Source organism: Pseudopodoces humilis, chromosome 1 (genome assembly GCF_049639895.1).
Source record: "Pseudopodoces humilis isolate 2021_Gansu_Grassland_sample_001 chromosome 1, ASM4963989v1, whole genome shotgun sequence".
In the NCBI taxonomy this organism is placed as follows: Eukaryota; Metazoa; Chordata; class Aves; order Passeriformes; family Paridae; genus Pseudopodoces; species Pseudopodoces humilis.
Genome location: NC_142200.1, coordinates 104,266,540 through 104,284,725, shown reverse-complemented (window position 1 = coordinate 104,284,725; position 18,186 = coordinate 104,266,540). Strand labels below are relative to the sequence as shown.

General features: G+C 42.0%; 1 protein-coding gene across 1 annotated transcript in view; it reads left to right on the top strand.

The window, feature by feature from the left end:
* Positions 1-300: 300 nt before the first annotated feature.
* DCLK3 (doublecortin like kinase 3) overlaps positions 301-18,186 on the top strand; it is a 30,343-nt gene continuing 12,457 nt past the window's right edge. The window contains exons 1-2 of the mRNA XM_005519070.3: positions 301-435; positions 13,485-15,373. Of these exons, the coding sequence (XP_005519127.2) occupies positions 375-435; positions 13,485-15,373 (1,950 nt within the window). The 5' untranslated portion in view covers positions 301-374. The remainder of the gene's footprint in view (positions 436-13,484; positions 15,374-18,186) is intronic.

The following is an 18,186-nucleotide window of genomic DNA, read 5'->3' as shown; positions in this document are numbered from 1 at the left end:
ACACCCGCGGGGACGCACGGAGCCCCCCGGGCTCGAACAAACACCCGCCTGGGGGGGCACACGAGGACATGCGGGCGGCCGGGGCCGAGCCGGGCGCTGGGGAGAGGCGGGAGCCGGGCGGGCAGCGGCGCGGGGGCGGGCGGGCTCTGAGGCGGCGCCGCCGGCGGGGCAGCCCCGGGGAGGGCGGGCAGGCCGGGGAGGGTGCGGCGGTGTGACCGCCGGTGTGGCCGGTGCGCGGCGCCGCCTCCCCGCCGGCCCCCCTCCCTCCCTCCCTCCCGCTCCCTGACTGCGCCGGCAGGCGGGAGGCGGCGCGGAGGGACCGTGAGGTGCCGTGCCGTGAGGGCAGCCCCTGGCCGGAGCCGAGCCCCCGCACCATGCCGGCCGCCGCGCCGCCCCCGCTCCAGCCCGCGCCGGGCTCCTGCTGCCACTGCCAGGGTGAGTGCCCCTTCCTTCCCCCGGCCCCTTGCCCGCAGGCAGCCGCCCCAGCAGCACCCTGGTCCCGCAGGTCCGAGCTCGGGGGCTCGCTCCGGGAGGAGGGGGAGAGCTGGCGGCGCCGCGCCCCGGCTGAGGGGGACGTGGGGCGGTGGCGGCGGCGACGAAAGTTCCTGCCCGGGTCCTTGCGTGTCGGCGGGGAGCGGGGGAAGCTTTCGGGGGCGTTTGGGCTGGAAAATGGGGGCTGGAGACTGACTGTCGGCCATGGGACTGAGGCGAGGGCTTTGGGAGGGGAGAGAGGTCCCCGAAGGACCGGCGTTGGGGTGTTTTTTTTTTTCACCGTGCTCCTTTAATTGCCTGTATTTTGGGTTGAAGAGGAGCCCCTTCGCCCCCACAGTTTTGTGTTGTAGAGGAGACTAGTGCAGTGGCTTCGCTGGGAAGCGGGTTGCTTTGGGAAGCAGAACGGGGGCTGCTGCAGCACCGAGAGGCAGTCCCCGCTGCTGGGTGCGGGTCACGCCGGCTGTGCCCCTTTCGGAGCCTGAGAGAGCCGGGCAAGCTTGGCAGCCTGAGTGTGAAGTCAGCGTTTGCCGCTCAGAAAGGAGCGCACGGTGTCATCTGTGCTGCCATAAAAATTGAAGATTTGAAGTAACTTGCGCTCTTAATAGTCAGCGTGAGAGTTCTTCGCTCGGAGCGAATGCTTGCGGGCCGCTCAGAGCACGCTGATGCGCTGCAAAACAAAGTAAATAGAATGCGCTGTAAGGGTTTTAAAGCATTGCACAACTGTGTGTTAAAACACACTTGAGGCTGATGAATCTTTCCTCAGCTGGGAAATCACAACGGCTGGAGGTACACGGGTTACAGGCAGGGGCTCAAAGCGTGGGGAGGGCTCTTGTGTCAGATGGAGATGTTGTGACATGTGGTAGCCAGATCTCGCTCGGGAAGAATGCTGGCTCTGCCCTTGCATCCCCTGGCTTCTCTAGTTACATCACTTTACTCCTATTTAATAACTGAGCAGATGTTTATGGGAGAACTACTCCATAGCTTTTCCCTGTGCAGCATTATTTTCTGCCTTCCTCAGGGTACATTCAGTATGCAGTGTCAGCAGGACTGGACGGGCCACTGGTTTGAGCTAATGGAGCAGTTTTCAGGTTGTGAGACACTGTATTTGGGAACAACCTCATGAAGTGAAACTTTGCTACACCAAGTACTAAAAGGCTTCCTTTTTCAAAAAAGAACAAATCCAAAACCAACAAAAAACCCCAATGCCTTTCAATAGCATAAAAAGTTTATAGCTCCTTCCTCTGAGCTTTTGGATTGAACTAAGAGTTTATCTTTTAAACCTGATAATTTGTTATGTATGCTTTTGATACTGACTTTATAGGGACATGAGAAGGTGCGTATGTGCAAGTTTGTCCTCCAACCTCCTTGTTTCCTTTTCCTTGAGCCCCCCTTTTTTCTCTTGATGCTTCCTGTGTTTGTTTTTTTTTTATATGATCTGAATGCAGTGTTGACACTTTGAAATGTTGAGAACTTAGCAGACTCCCAAAACAGTCAGCAAGTGAAATGAAGCTTACAAAACATATTACAGCTGCTTTATGTAGTAGAAGTGCAGTTATTACGGCAATTCATGCTCTTCTCAAGAGGTGACTGAATTTTATACCAAAGGAAGCCACCCTTCAGCTTTCCAGATGAAACTGATCCTGCTGTGTTAGTCCCTTTCTTGTAGTATAAATGGGTGTGGATCTTCTGAAACAGCAATTCCATGAAAATTTCTGTAGGATGTTCGGACACACCAGCTGAGAGGTAGCTTCTGATAAATCTCCATCTGTGGCTTATTAACCTGAATTGGCTAATTGGACCTAAACTGTCAGCAAAGCTAAGATAACTCAGTTTAATTCAAGTTAGTGGTAGCTGTTCAAACCTCTGAATTTGAGCAGTGCTTAAGTTACCTCCTCTATATTTGTTTCTTTTTATACTCAAGTTAATTAATTACCTTGGACATGCTAGTCTGATTTTTGAATGTATCTTTATCTGGTAGTGTCACTACAAGCTTTGCGTCTGTTTTCACTGCTGCTTTTTCTGGTCAGGTTCCGCAAAGCATCACGATTTTGGCACTGGCTGGACTTACAGCGTGTGGTGACTAAGGGAAGTTGTGTGGGATTCATTTCCGCATTCCAAGATTACCTACCTTGGTTTGTTTTCTGCAGAAACATCTATAGTTTTGTAAAAATAAGGGACATTTGTGGTTCTTCCTTCTCTTCTTCTCACAGCTCTAGGGTGAATTGAGTTGGTTTTTGTTACTGATTTTCTCATTTCCTTTAACTTAATGATTCCATGACATTTAACAACATTGGAAATTAGTGTTACATAGATTTTCTTGGAAATAAAATTCAAATCTTTCTTGTAAATATAATTAGAATCAGAATGGTGATTTTAGCTGCCTCAGATCTGATCCAGATCTCACTGAAGCTAATGTGAATCTTTTAATTAGCTTCAGTGCAACTTGGATCGGAGCTGAAAATGTGGTAGTTGAAGAGGTTAATGTGACATTTCTCTTTGTAACAGTATACTGTTTTCCATGTTTTTCTCAATTTCAGGATATGGGCTCTCTCCTTTTGGAGTCTTCACTAGATTCTGGAAACAATGAGAAAAGAGTGGGGGCTACTGCCTTGTTTGATTCTAATATAAATTTGGAGTTTTGGTAATGCTTGCACATTGTCCATCTTACCTGACAGTAGTTGGCTTTCACTGCAAATGAAAGGCATGTTTACCATCTCCTCTCTGTTGCTAACATTGTTTATGCAGTCTAATTATTGTAAGAATGCAAAACAATTATGCCACATATTCATGGAGGAAACTCTCAGTAGACATTCTCAAAACACCGTTTCCCACTCCATCAATAGTGCTAGCCTGCATATATTCTCCAGGTTTTAGTTTTCTCATCACACCAAATAATGTAGTTAATGGAAATGCTGGGAAATGTCTGGTGATGTGAAAATCATGATCTTTCTGCTTGTCATCATGTTTTTGAGTCTAATTAGCACTGGCTTTCAGTTTTCCCTGAGAAAGCCATCTTCCTTTATAAGTCCTGTGAAAAAATTTGTTTTGCAATGTTGACTTTAATATACGAGTCTTTTCTGAAAAAGTGGTTCTGTAATAATGGGGTTGGGAATTCTACTTTTGTGTGTGAGTTAACATCTCTTAAATGTGCTATATTTACAAAGAAAACTTCTGTGTGATTTCCCCTTTCACAAACCAGATGGAGAATCAGACTCTGTCGGGTCTTTCCTTTAGTTATGCAACGAGGTTATTGGTAATAAAGGATCTGGAAGCTTAATTAAACTCTTCGGTGACACCTCTGCAGGCTCTTTTATTTTCACTGGGTTTGCTCAGTTGCAACAGATGAGTCATCAAGTTGAGATTTAGGAAGCAATGCAAATAAAGTCTCCCACAAGAAGAAACAGAATCCTGCTCCTTTGACTGAGGCATTGTTGGCTAACAGGACTAAAAGGCAGTTGAAAGCATAGTTTGTAGTGAAACATGAATAATTAATTTGAAATATATTGTACTTCAGGAGTCAAGAGCATCAACGTGAAAGTGAAACTTGCTGTACAGTGAGCCTGGAGAAACACATGGAGGGCTTTGCCAGATGGATTCTGGCAAATGCCACATTTGTGTAAGATGTTTTTGTTTCCCTCTGTCAGTTCTGTCCCTCTCCTGAAAGATCCTTGATGGAAAGTCCTGGACTGCAGAGCTCACTTCCTTGGTTACTGGGGCAGACCCTAAAGCAAGCAAATTGCAGATAGCAGCCATGGCTGCTCCCAATAAAATACACAGCCTGTTGTCTTTGAAAGAAATTAAATAAATGAGCAGTTTCATAATATTCTTTTTTTGGTTTTATGCAGCTTAAACCAAACCTCACACCTCCAAAGGCACTGATTCATTTCACGTGCAGTCTTACATTTCGCATAGTTCTTTACAGATTATGCATCTGTATACTTCTCTATAAGACTTTTCTTTATGCTTGCTTTTTAATTTGCTACCCTTAAAATGTCAGGAAGAAGATAATGAAAGTGGGGTTCTGCTCCAAAAAAAAAGTAAAGATTATGGCACTTGTGAGTCATTACCAGTCTCCATGAAATCTTTACCTTCATCTGCTGCTCTGGGTGTGATTCAGCTCAGTTTAACACTAACACATGGCAGTAACCATCTGTGTTTGCTGTAAATATTTTATTTTTTAATTACAAATGGCTTGATTTAGAAAACCTGCAGTGGTATAGTGGGGTGGTTGTGGGCCTGCAGGGGAAGAAGATAAGCACCTGGGAATTACTGGGAAGGTAATTTTTGCCCCAGCATGTTGCCAGGTTGGAAAGGCAGGTGTAACACAAAGAGCAACCCAGGCTGCCCTGCAGCAATCCAGACCCTGCTGCTCCCTTCTTGGAGGAGCTGGGCAGGAGAACACCAGCACTGACTGCAACAGGGCTCTGAACATTCAGTGAAGGAGAAGGGGGTGAGGGGAATAAGGCAAAGAAAACTGTAAATTTATCTTTGAGGAGAAAGAAGGAAAGGTGGCTGCTAAATGTCACTTATCCATCGTGATTCTCATACAGTAAATATGGTCACATGCTGTGGCATGCTGAGCCTCCTACAAGTGTTTTGCTGTGGTTGACACTCACACTGGGGCTGAGGGTGTCACCGAGGCACCATCCAGCCTCAGAATGGAAATGTCCAGAGCTCCCTTAGCCACAAGGGAGGGTTCTCCAATGTGGGCATCCCTCAGGCTCCCTCCCTCTGCTGAAGTCTAGCCAACTGCAAAGTTTTTCCATGAGACTGTCATTCTAGACAGTCCTTCTCATCTTAGGAACTCCTCTGCTGTAACAACTGCCTGATTTTAGCTGCTCTGGTGCTCTTTGTTCCCTGGGATCTCCCATTAACTCTGAGGTCTGTGTCCCAAAACAGGAGGTGAAAAGGGAGAGATAAATAGCCAGGGGGAAGAGAGTAGACTCACTTCTTTCTTTCTAGCGTGAGAGACTGGGGAAGAATGAGAATGAACACTTATGGGACTGAAAGATTTGGGGATCTCTGGTTTGTAGCTTGCATGGCACAATGTATGTTTTAAAATATAAAGCAGATGTGCTGAAGATATGGTGTACAATGCAAAGTTTTGAGGTCTTCTTGCTTGCCCTCAGGAGGCCAGAGAGAGGGTCCAGAGGTGCATGTCTCCCATAGCCCTGAAGTCCAGGTGTAGCCACTAAGGACATTTTCTTTCCTTGCAGCTGACACTTTGGAAACTCACCTAATGGGACCAGACAATTTTTCTGGGAGAAGCTTTAGTTCTGTTGGTGATGTGTGGGACAGAAGGAACCCAAATTGACACGTAGCTGAGTTTGCAGGACTGACAGTTATAGGAAAAATAATATTGCATGTGAATTTAGGCATGCTTGATGTGAAATTGTGAAAGATAAAGAACTTGGAATCCCATCATGCTAATTTTATATGATCTTTTAGGGCTAAGACTGTATATTTATGAGATGAAGATATTATTCTGATTTTTTTTTGTTCTTGTATGTGAGCTCAAATTAGTTTTTCTTCAGTGAACTTAGAACACTGTCTGAACTCCTGAGTGGCTTTCATTTTCTGCAATTTGGGTTAGACTGGGTCAGCAATTGATCTCCCTTTACACTGGTGCTTATTAGACATGGAAGTGCTGCCATGAGTATGACTGGAAATGCCCATTTAGGCATTTAGAAAGGATGTTATAGAAATTAAACTGATAACTGATTCCCCTCCCCCCCTTTTTTTTTCCATTGTTACAGTATAAAACTGTTTTTGAATTAATCTAGATGATAAATAATATTAAATATGGTTTTGTTTTCCTTCTGCTTCAGTAGCTAATGCAGATAAGAATTCATGCAAATACCATGATGAGTTGTTTTTTTTTTTTTTTTCCAAATTCAGTTAATCTAATTGAATAAAATACACTTTGGTCATCTAAAAAGACTGTGCTTCTTTTATTTGATTGTGTAAACCATGGTTATAACACCATATGCTTTACAATAATATTTTATACCATAGTATAGTTTATAACTGCTTTACCATCAGAATGTGTTCTGAGCACATAGGGCTTGTTCAATGTATTTCTTCAATGTCTTAAAAAATGTATTTCTGTGAGGCCAGGTAGTTAAAATCTAATATTATTCAGGTTACAAAGTCAAGCTTTTATGACTATTGATTAGCACTGCTATTCCCCCAACCCATGTTCCTGTGCATTAAGATATATACATTAGTTACATTATCAGATGCTGGCTTTTTTATCCCCAGGGGCTCTGTCTCCACCAGTGTGTGTGGTGGACAAAGCTTTCCTAGTGAGCCTACTCTACTGTTTACCCTGGCACTTTATGCCTCCTGCTGTGTGTTTTTTGAACCCTGCTGTTAGTACAGGCTTATTAACTTCTGGGCTTTTCTGTCACGGTTATTTCTACAGTAACAAATGTGTATTAGCCTATCCGTAATACCTGCAAAGGAAGAGCTTGTGCTGCATTCTGTGGCAGCCAAGGTGCAGAAAATAAAGTCAAAAGTACTTCAGTCTGGGCAAGAAAGCAACTTGAGATGCCCAGGTCCTGAATTTTGGGATGATTTAACATTATGTGTTGTGTAATGTTGTGGTCTGAAGTACCTCTTCCAGTATATGCGCTTGTAGCTGTGATCACTGAGCAGGTTTGTGGATCATGTCTCAGAATGTTGTTTTGGCTAGCAGACTGATCCTCTCTAAAAAGTGTAGATTAAGTCAATTGGAATTGGTTGAGACAAAATCCAGTTCTTCAGGTCTGCAGTGCCTTAATCAGATAAACTGATCTTCCTATATTTTTTCACACACTTCAGTTCTTCTAGTTACATAAATTTCTCCACAACACGGTCCTTAATCCATTTTACCTGAAAAAGAGGGTCTGGAGTAGACATAGGAAAAATTGTATATATATATCTAAACTGTCTTGTATGCAAGGAGGAAATGAATTCACAAAAGAAATTATTTGGATTGGAAGTGACCTTGAAGATCATGTAGTCCCAAGCCCTCTGCCACAGGCAGGGGAACCTTATACCACCCCAGCTTGCTCAGAGCCCCATCTTGAACACTGCCAGTGATGGGGCATCCGCAGCTTCTCTGACAACCTGTATCATCACCCTCAGTAAAATTTTCTTCCTCATATCTAGTCTAAGTCTCTCCTCTTTCAGTTTAAAACCATTCCCCTTTGTCCTATCACTCCATGCCCTTGTAAAAATCCCTCTACTGCTCTCTCCTAGGTCCCTTTAGGTACTGAAAGGCCATTCTAAGGTACCCCAGAGCTGCTGCCTTCTCCAGGCTGAACAGCCCCAACTCTGTCTTCATAGGAGTAGTGCTCCAGCTCTTTGATCACTGTCATGCCCTCCACTGGAGTTGCTCCAACAGGTCCACATCCTTCATTTGTCAAGGGCCCCAGAGCTGGGTGCAGCACTTCAGGTCTCTTGAGAATGGGAGAGTGGGGGAGAAGTTATCCCCCTTCACTTGCTGGCCATACTGCTTTTGATGCAATGTAATGTGGGTAATAATTCTAATTTTCTCCTGTCTCACTGAGAACCTTGCTAATGTTCTCTTAATGTATTCCCCTCTTTGTGTACATGTAGTTCTTCTTGTTATTTAAAAAAATATAAATCAACATAAGCTAATATAGCAAGTGCAACAAAAGCAGGTGGATGTTCTTTATTATGGAGAGCTGCAAAGGAGCAGACTATGTGAGGATAGTTCTGTTGCTGACTTCCAAGCTCATCTCTTTTTCCAAGTTTGGCATTCTACCTGACTTCTTGATCCGCTCTCATTCTCATGTTTTACTGCTTCTCTATTATGGTCTTCATCTGCTTCCACTGTGCCAGTAAAGTTCAGGGAAATTGCTATCAGCGGGTGTAAAAGTTCGTAGGAGCTGCTGTGTGTCAGACAGTGTCTGACTGTGGCACTATTTGCTTCCTTCTCTACAGTCTGTTGTAATTCCTCATTTCTCTTATCCTCACAGTCCAGTTCTTCTCTAGGTTTCCTTTTCCATTTTCAATTCCATACCTCTGAGCTGAGTGAGTATTTGGAGCTTGTTCAGGCTGGAACCAACAGCAACTGTCCTGCTACATTTGACACCGTCTTGATTCAGTCTTTGTGAAATTTGTCTTTCTTTTTTTATTTTTTTTACTCAGGATTTTATCTGGTCAAAACTGATGCAGTGTGTCTGCCTCTTGTTGCTGAAATAACCACCAGTCCTGACTAAAAAAAAATAATAAATCTCTGCCTTAAAATGATGTAAAACATGTCAGGAGAGCAAGGATGAACAGCAGGGGAGGAAAGAGAGGGTATGACTCCTCAGAGAAAAATTCACCAGTAGTGTTTGCAACAGTGGGGCTGTAGATAATGTAAAATTTACTTGCTGTAAAAGGATGCCTGTGATCATGTTTTGTTTCTGTGCATCTAATCTAGTGAACTGGGACTTGCCATGTTGCTGCTTCAGTCTTGGGCACTAAAAGTGTGCATTAGCCCTGGAAGTTGCAACTTTAAATAATTTACATCAAGGAGAGGAGATCAGGATGGCACATTTCTAGAGGACTCAGATTTCATCCTGGAGCTGACTGCTGATGCACACTGGTAACCTGTGTAAGCTACGTACTTGGCTCCTCTGAGTTCAGTGCCAGAGACATTCTTCATAGTCTAGTACTTGAAGATACTTGTTAGTACTGTGAAAGGAATCAAATGTTTTCTGTTCCAAGTAAGATTATTCTTTTTTTATCCCCTGTGGTCTTTGTTTTATATGCCCTCAGCAGAAAATTTCTTAAGGAAAAAACAGACATTTGTACTGCTGTCCTTTCTCTGCCCACTTAAACCATGTTTGTCCTATATTGGGACCAGTATATCAAAACAACTCCTAGATACACGGTTTCTGTCATGTGCAAGTTTAGTTGCTGCTAATGTTTTTGGGCCTTTTCACGGTTGCTTTTGTAAGTGAAAGCCTTATAAAGAAATTGTAGGGCTTAAATAACAACATCTTATTCACAGCAATGCTATACCTAGATCTTATTTCACTGCTGCCTTCTGTTTTAAATTGTGTTGTAAAACTCCTTGTAAAAATTTAATTCCGCTTCAACCTGTGACTTGATAGCAGAATGGTGAACCATTCAGTTAATTACTGAAACTGTGCTCTCCAGCAGGAGAGCCAAGAAGTATGCAAGCTGAGTGGCAATATTTTAACTAATGAGCAAAAGCTTATGGACTGGCCAAGGGAAAGGATAAGTTTTGAAAGACAAATGGCAGCAATACATTTTTAGTTGCAATGGGTGAGCTCTGGCAAACTCTGTTTGTCTGCTATATTAGCTGGTGTAGCCAGGCAATTCCTTAAGATATTGATGTTAATGCTCTGTATACACAACTTCTTCAGAGCTTCAGAATTCATTTAATTTTACTCCATGTCCAGAATATGATCCAAAACACTTCAAGGAAATGTCTTCTAGAGGAATTTTTGTGATTTCTCCCCATGCTTTCCCACTCTCCCCACCCCCACAGTGGGATGGACTGTGATGATCACAAATGATTTGTAAATTTTAAAATGAATCACAGAAGCTGTGCTCCCTGCAGGGGAACATATTTTCTCCATAGGGACAACCTGTGCTTTGGTCATAGGTGCTAAATTTCGTGTTTCTGCTACCTGTTTGATCCCCCAAATCCCAGTTTGTTCCATCCTCCATGCTTCTCTAGAGTTGGTGTCAGTGTTTGCCCAAGACCATCATGTCTTCATCATGTGGAGCTCTGTATTGCTCTGTGGGTTCTAGTTTTCATTTCCCTGTGCCCATGTGCACAGTTTAGGTGGCATGAAGGATGCCCTTGACCAGCTGTGCTGCCTCACCCCTGCCCATCCATGAAGCCTCAGCATCTTCCTTGGCCATGCTGCACCACTGATAATCTGTAATACACAAGAATATATGGATAGATGTGTATAAAGATAAACCCAGACACACTCATCAATCCATCTTAACATTTTGGAGGAATATTTATATTTAATAATCATTAGCACTCAGGAGGACAGCAAAGGAAAAAGCACATTTTATTCTCAGATGTATAATTTGCCAGTGCTTGAACTCATTGAAGTGTGTTTCTCATACCACCTCCCTCTTCCTCCTTCTCCCACTTGTATATAAATATGGAAACAAGATTTTGAAGCAATATAAATTGTAGCTATAGGATTTGGGTATGTGTGTGACCTTTGAAGGCTTTCTAGAAATGCTTGTTACTGCTTTAAGCATATGCACTTTCCTGACAGATTGAGGCTTGCTTCTTGTGTATCAGATAAATATAGCATAACTGGAAAATAACAGAAATTATCACTGAAATTGTAACAGACAAGTGAAGTGAAATTTTTATTGTATGTAATATATAGTCATTGTGACCACCACTTTGACAAAATTTGACATTTCCCCTTTTCTTGGAAAATATTAGAAGATTCTTTCATGCAATGATTTAAGCAGTTATTTCATTTCTTGTCACAGAAGAATATGCAATTCTACTCTATAGCGAACATGGTTAAATATCAACTAGTGGCTTTTGTCAAAGTGTTTTTGGCTAGGAATCAAGTCACTTTAAAAAGAACAAAGCATTCCTGTATTGTTCTTAATAATGACATAAAACTGCTCTTATTCCATTAGTTACAGAATTAAAAAATAAGCTTGTCTTCTCCTCAAGGCTTAGCCAATTTAGTGAAGAAAGGAAACATAATTGATGCCTGGGTAATTGAAACAATCAACAGTACAACCAAGCACTTAAAATCAATGGTTTATAGAAAGATATGATAATAGCAGCATAACTGAGAGGAACATAATCTGTGGGAAAAATCATTAGTAGTGCACCATTGTTTTTATGTTGTACCAGGATTATAAGCAGTAAAAATGTCACTCACAGTTCCCATAAGCAAGATAAAGCTTTGATGACAGTGGGTACACGAGAACCTGGAAATGTTGATTAAATTCAGAACTTCCTCAGTTCCTGGTAACTAACATGTTGTGGAGTTGATTTAGATTTCAGAGAACTGTTATTACAGCTGAATTTTTTTTTTCTCTCCATTCACAGTAAGCTTTATTTTGGGTGGAATGTAAATACGTGAATGTTGAAAAATCACTAGCACGTATGTAGTCATCTTTTGATAACAAGAGATCATCCTTAAAAAGCAGAATGAAGACAGAAATAACTTGTACAACCACCAAGCATTAGTCACACATAGCTCTTATATAATGCTTACGTCTTCAATCAGCATGCTGGCAGCTGGGCTTCTTTGTAATATTTGTTTGGAGAAGAAGCATCTATCTCATTTGGCAGGGGAAGAAAATGAAGCCAAGAGTTAAGGGACATGCCGGGGGCACACAGTGCTTAGCTAGTGAGAGTATTACAACTAAGGAGCGTCCATCATCCTGCATCAAGCAGAGCCAACATAATCCACCAGCAGAGAGGATTCTATAGCGGTGTCTCCTCGTGTGCTTTCTGCACTCAAGCCCTGGCCTATTGCGTACTTTTTTTGAGGCAGAGCAAGTGAATGCTCTACTGCAGCACTTTTGCAGTTTTCCCTTTTGTTTGTTGTTCTAGATGAGGAGGTGTATTTCTTCTTCACTCTGTCATGTCTTGATGGAAAGGGCAAATAATATGTAGCATGAAGTACCGAAAATGACTTCTCTTGCACTCAAAACCCAAAATGTAGTAGGCATGAGCCTAACACCAAGAGAAATGCTGATATGTGCAGATTTTCCTTTGAGGATTTGGCCACTGCACTGTAACTATAATCACAGTAATATCATAGTAATCGTAGCAATGTATGAAAATGGACTTGATTCTCTGGGAAAAAAGCCCAGTAATGATTTGTTAACCATTCTGGCTGTTTCCTTTTGTCCTGGTCCTGTTAGTTCATATATATTGAATGTTTGTTCCCAACTGAAGAGCAAGGCTATTAACTGGGGTTGGAAACACTTTGTGATCTCATTCTGAAAGTTAATTTCTCGAGGCTGAAAATAAATGCATTGTAAGCAGGTTTTAATCCTAGCAAGTACAGCAGCTCAGAATACTTTTGGGGGGAATTTTTATTCTTATCTTCTTGCTGATAGACAGGGAATTATGTTATACCTTGGTTTGTCCATAACCATATGTTATGTTTTCAGTTGTTTTCACAATTACCCGTGACGAATGGTGCCATTTTCTTTGATGATGTTCTAAGATGAAATGTTGATGTCCCCAGAGAATGCTTAGAACTTTGTGTCATTTTACATCATTTTTAGAATTAAAAACTCAATGCAAAGTATTGAAAACCGTGACTCCAGTTATCAAACAAAACTAAGATGCCCTTTTTTTAAGGCAAAAGATTAAATTACATTACTATTAGATAACCAATAAAATGACTGTAAAAATTATAGCAAATGTAATGTTTTTTAAAAAGAATTTATTTAATCTGTTATATAAGGTCCAGGGAAAATTAAGAAGAGATAATTACTTACAAAGATGTAAGGTTGTGCACAGAGTGCCATCTGGTAGTAATTTTAAAACAAGTAATTAGTTTCTTTTACTTCATGCAGTGTAATTGTGGAACTTATCACCACAGGGTTTACAGGGGCCAGAATTGCAGTTGGGTTCAGAAAGGAGCTGAGTGAGTTTATGTGAGATATATTAATAAGAGAATACTAAACAATCTAAATGCAATTCTGCTATTCTTAGAGGGTTTCTGAAAGATGTGAGGATTTAGATGAAAGATCTGTTTGTGTTCAATATTATTATTTTTTAAATGACATTCCCCTGTCACAAAATGAATTTAGATTTTCTCACAAACCTGGCAATGTTTGTAATTGCAACTGTGTGGAGATTCTCCTTTGTGGTAGTTAAAAGTTCGTTATAGGCCTTGAAGTCACCTACCCTTACTCTCTGAGGTCACATGCACTGAACATGTAGAAAACTATTGCTGCAAGATGTCTGATGATGCAAAATAATTAATATTCCTGCTTTTTGTTTGCCTTAGGACGCCAAGGCTTGTTGGACCATTCGCCACACAATGCAGGCTCAAAAGTGAAAGAGAGGAAACTACATGGGACTTGTCCTCCTGTTGGTCGTGGAAACTATGGAAAACCATGTTTGGGTGAAAGCAGCCACAGGTCCTCATTTTTCAGTCCCCACAATGGTTTTCACACGATACATTCAGAGCACAGTCCTGTGAAGCCAAGGATAATTACAGTGGTGAAACCCGGGGGACGCACGCTCAGGAGGATAACCTTGCTTCTCAACAGGAGATCAGTACAGACCTTTGAGCAGCTGCTGGCTGACATTTCAGAAGCTCTGGGATTTCCTCGTTGGAAGAATGACCGTGTGAGGAAGCTGTACAATCTGAGAGGCAGAGAAATTAGAAGTGTTTCTGAGTTCTTCAGGGAAGGTGATGCGTTCATAGCTATGGGGAGGGAGCCCCTCACTTTGAAGGACCTGGAGGTGGTATTACAAGAGCTTTATCCTGAAAATCCTTATGCTGCCAGTGCTGCCATTCAGCAGAATGAGGAGCAGTCCCAAAAGCTGAAGAGTGGGCTGTATGACAAGGCCTCAAAAGTAGACAGTGGCTTTGATGAGACAGAAATGACCAAGAGCTGCAGCGATGGCTTGTCTTCCCAGCTGGTGGCTGGACATGAGGGAAAAAGTCAAGCCAAGACAAAGCAAGAGGAAAAAATGAGAACCAAAAAAAAGTGGACTAGAGAGAGCTGGGGTGGTGAGCACGGAGTGAAGCCTTCTAGAAAAACACGAGAAAGTGAAAGGTACCTTAACCATGAGAGGAGTTCTGAGGAAGGCTTAGAAGACAGTTCGGAGGAGGTGCTGAGGTGTGAGAAATGTGAACAGGAAAGACAGGCCAGAGAAAAGTTACGGAGGGAAAGGCAGGCTGAGGCCTCATTTGAGAATAGAGACTTGAATGCAGGTGCGTGTCAGAGGTACCATGTAGAAAGAAATACAAAAGTCAGGAAGTGCCGGAAGTCTCCTGAGACTTGTCTGGAGGGTGAGGAAGTTGGCTGGAAAGATAATGGCAGTAGGAGGATGTGGAAGCCGCTACATAGGATTGTTAATGAAGGGCTGGAGAAGCAGAAGAGGAGCATTGAGAAAGAAAGGGATGTAGAGAAGCATGAAAACCATGGGAAGGAAGTAGTAAAAATCAGGAAGAATGCCGTAGAAGGGCTCCAGCTATCTCATGAAGTGAAGGAAGATAATGGAAGTAGCTGTGTAATGAGCCAAAGTGGTTGGCTAAAGAAAGACTCTCTGAGGGATGCTGAGAAAATGTCTAAAACACATAGGGAGGGCAGAGAGGGACAAAGGGCTAAAGAGGAAACTGCCAGAAGAGAGGGGAATGCCACATGTAGAGAGAGTGACATGACTCGACGAGAAAAAACAGGGGAGCGCAGAGTGAATAAAGAAGACAACAAAGCTCAGGGATTGGAAAGCACAAGCCGGAGGTATGCCATTAAAAGCAGAACTGATGTGGAAAAACACTATGAGATTGGCAGAACTATTGGGGATGGGAACTTTGCAGTGGTGAAGGAATGCCGCCACTGTGATTCCAATCAGATCTATGCAATGAAAATTGTTGATAAATCCAAGCTGAAGGGGAAGGAGGACATGATGGAAAGTGAAATCCTGATTATTCGGAGTCTCTCTCATCCCAATATAGTAAGCTTAATTGAGGTGTATGAGACAGAAGCTGAGATCTACTTGATATTAGAGTATGTTCCAGGAGGGGACTTATTTGATGCAATCATAGAAAGTGTGAAGTTCACGGAGCATGATGCTGCTGTCATGATCACTGACCTGTGTGAAGCACTGGTCTATATTCACAGCAAGAACATTGTCCACAGGGACCTCAAACCGGAGAATCTTTTGGTAAGTATTGTCAAACATTTGCATTTGTGCAGGAACTGAATTTATTTTCCTTCAAATTACGGTTCTTTGAATTGTTTTAAGCAAATCCCATGCAGAAATAATGTGCTGTGGCAGGACTGTTTGAAAAAATGGGTACAATTTTGAAGTGAAATTGCAGTTGCAGTTTGCTTTACATAGATCTGCTGTTCATTGCGGATAGCGGTGGCTGCCGCAATTGAAAGGAATTCAAGTAAAAATTATCAGACCTTCAGGGGTAGTGAGCATTTGTATTTTTCAGAAATCAGACCTGTTACTCAGCATCTGACTCTTAGGTGTCCAAGGATGAATTGTAAAGCATTTTCCTTGCAGACTGAAGTTTATTAAAAGTTCTAATTTATCTTATTTACTTGTTGGACTTTTTGTCCACTGCATTTGTATATCTTGAAGACTACTGTGCTGGTCCTCTACAATAGTGATTTCTATCTTGTGACAATTTCTTTGCTTAGAAGCAGAAGTATTGTTCAGTTGATTGAAATGATCTGACAGTAAAATGGTGAATACAGCATTAAAGTCAGCTCAAGGAGTAACTTCATGCCAAAGAGAAAAAATTCTTGTGTCCATTACATTTCTGAGGCTGCATTCTTTGCATCCAGCACTGAAGTCAATAGAGTTACTGACATGTGTGAATATGCATAGAAATGTTTGTAGTATTGACATTTTACAAGATACCCATTGTAGAACTGTAACAGTAAACAAATCTCCCTTACTAAGTGTGTATTACACTCTTGTATTAGGGTTCCAAATCTCCTAATAAACAGATAAATAGCAAGTATTTGCCAGTCTCTAACAAAATGGATTTTATCAGCTTTTGTGGAAGTTCAGTTAGCCAAACAAAAAAAAAAAAAGTAATAGATTATTTAGTCCTGTGGGCCATTCAGTGCTTTTAAGTGAATTAATTTTGCACAGAGATCATTGTGAATTTCTGGAGGAAAGCAGCACTGTAGCCTCAAGGATAACACAGAGGTTGCACAAGGCTGGGCTGTAAGAGTTTCTCCCAAACCTTTAAACTCAGCAATCGCATCCTTATTAGGTCCTGCTATGAATCCTGCTTAGTTTAATGAAAATCTTTGGTGTGTGAGCTCTGTGTAAATAAAAGAATGAATGCAACTGGCTGGTTTGCAGGCAGAAGTGGGCTTGTAGACCCTGCCTTTGTGCTTCCTTTGCAAAAAGTTTGAACAAAACTTCACTTAGAACTGCATGGCTTTTTCCAGAACCTGATTTTCCATTATGAACCAGGTCCTGCTCCTTCCTATTTGCTGAAAATAAGCTAGTGCATGTGAAACACCTGAGATCTGATGCTTCATTTCCCTCTATAATACATAATCATCACAGTGATGTAGATAAGCAAAGAAGGGCAAGATAAAGGTCTGTTTTGGTTGTTTTCACATTTAGTTCACAGAACTGCAAAACGGAGAATGCTGGGCAGTGGCAGCATTGTGTAGCTCTGAAATAATCATGATGCCCATTCTGAAAGTCAGAATACATTTTTCAAGGACAGAGCAGCACCCAGACTTTAGGTATTTTGTCATACAAGAACAGTGTTACCTGAACACTGCAGGAAATAAAATCTTACCTGTTCTAGTTTCAACTTGCTGTTAATTTTCTGTGCATACCAATACTAGTTACCGTGTATACAAAGTATTCTTTTGGAAAGCAAGTCTATTCAACCATGCAAATGAGTTTATAAGGTCCTGATAGTATTGGATGGGTCACCTGCTATCTAATAAGTATTCCTATAAATACAGGCCATCTGAGCAAGATTCTGGGGTTTCTGTTGTTTTAGTGTGCTGCCTCTGTCTCTTTAGAGTGGCTGGGGCAGCAAAGAAGGAAGGAGAGCTGCCACTAATCTTACCATCAGCCAGTGCTGAGCAGTAACAAACAGTATTGAGGCAAATTTCATGGGCTCATTGGCTGCTGGTGGAGCAGGAGCATCAGGAGATGAAGCAAAGTGCTTCAAGTTCCAGCATCCTGCAGAGATGTCCCTGTTTGTGAGATATCTCTTGTTGCACCGAGGGTGTTTAAATCTGAATTAGTCTACCTAGACTTCATAAACAGAGGTCAAAATATTGGTATGTACTTTTAGGCTGTTAACTTGTTTGTCCTACTTTGGGTTTTCTTTTGGTCAGGTGAACCTTGTAATCTTTATCTTCTGTTTTTCCCCTTCAAGAAAATGGGAAATGGATAAGAAGGAAGGGATCCTTGGCCTGTTTTACAAAGAAAATGTGTGTCTGCTCTGAACCTGCATTGTGTGAGAATCTAACAGTGTTCCTAATGACTTTTAAACATTTGGCTAATTGTCACAAGAGATGACAAAAGCAGCAGTCTGGGAAAAAATATTTCCCTAAGTTTTATGAAAATAAGCAACTGGGGAAAGAAGGGAAGCAGTTTCTGTCCCCACAGAAGAAAAGGTAGAAATATACTTTGATGTCTAGTAAATTGTAACATTCAATGTTGACACAGGAAAAAGTTGGAAACCTGGTTTAGCTATTAGTTCACTGCACTTCAGTTTCTCTTATGGAACTGTCCTCTAGTTATAAACTTTTGCAGCAGGCCACCGTCATCCTTTCTGCTTTTCCCCCTCCCTCTTTCACTACTGTGTCTGCCCACATTGATCAGGCTCCTTGCAGCATAGCTGTGAGGCAGAAGGGTGGTGACTTGCGCTACAAAAACAAAATCTGTTTGACAGCTGGTGTGAAGACAGCTGCTACGACTCCCTCCCATCTGCTAACAGAATCACCTCATTTTAGACTAGGTGTTCAGTAGGAAAACCTTTG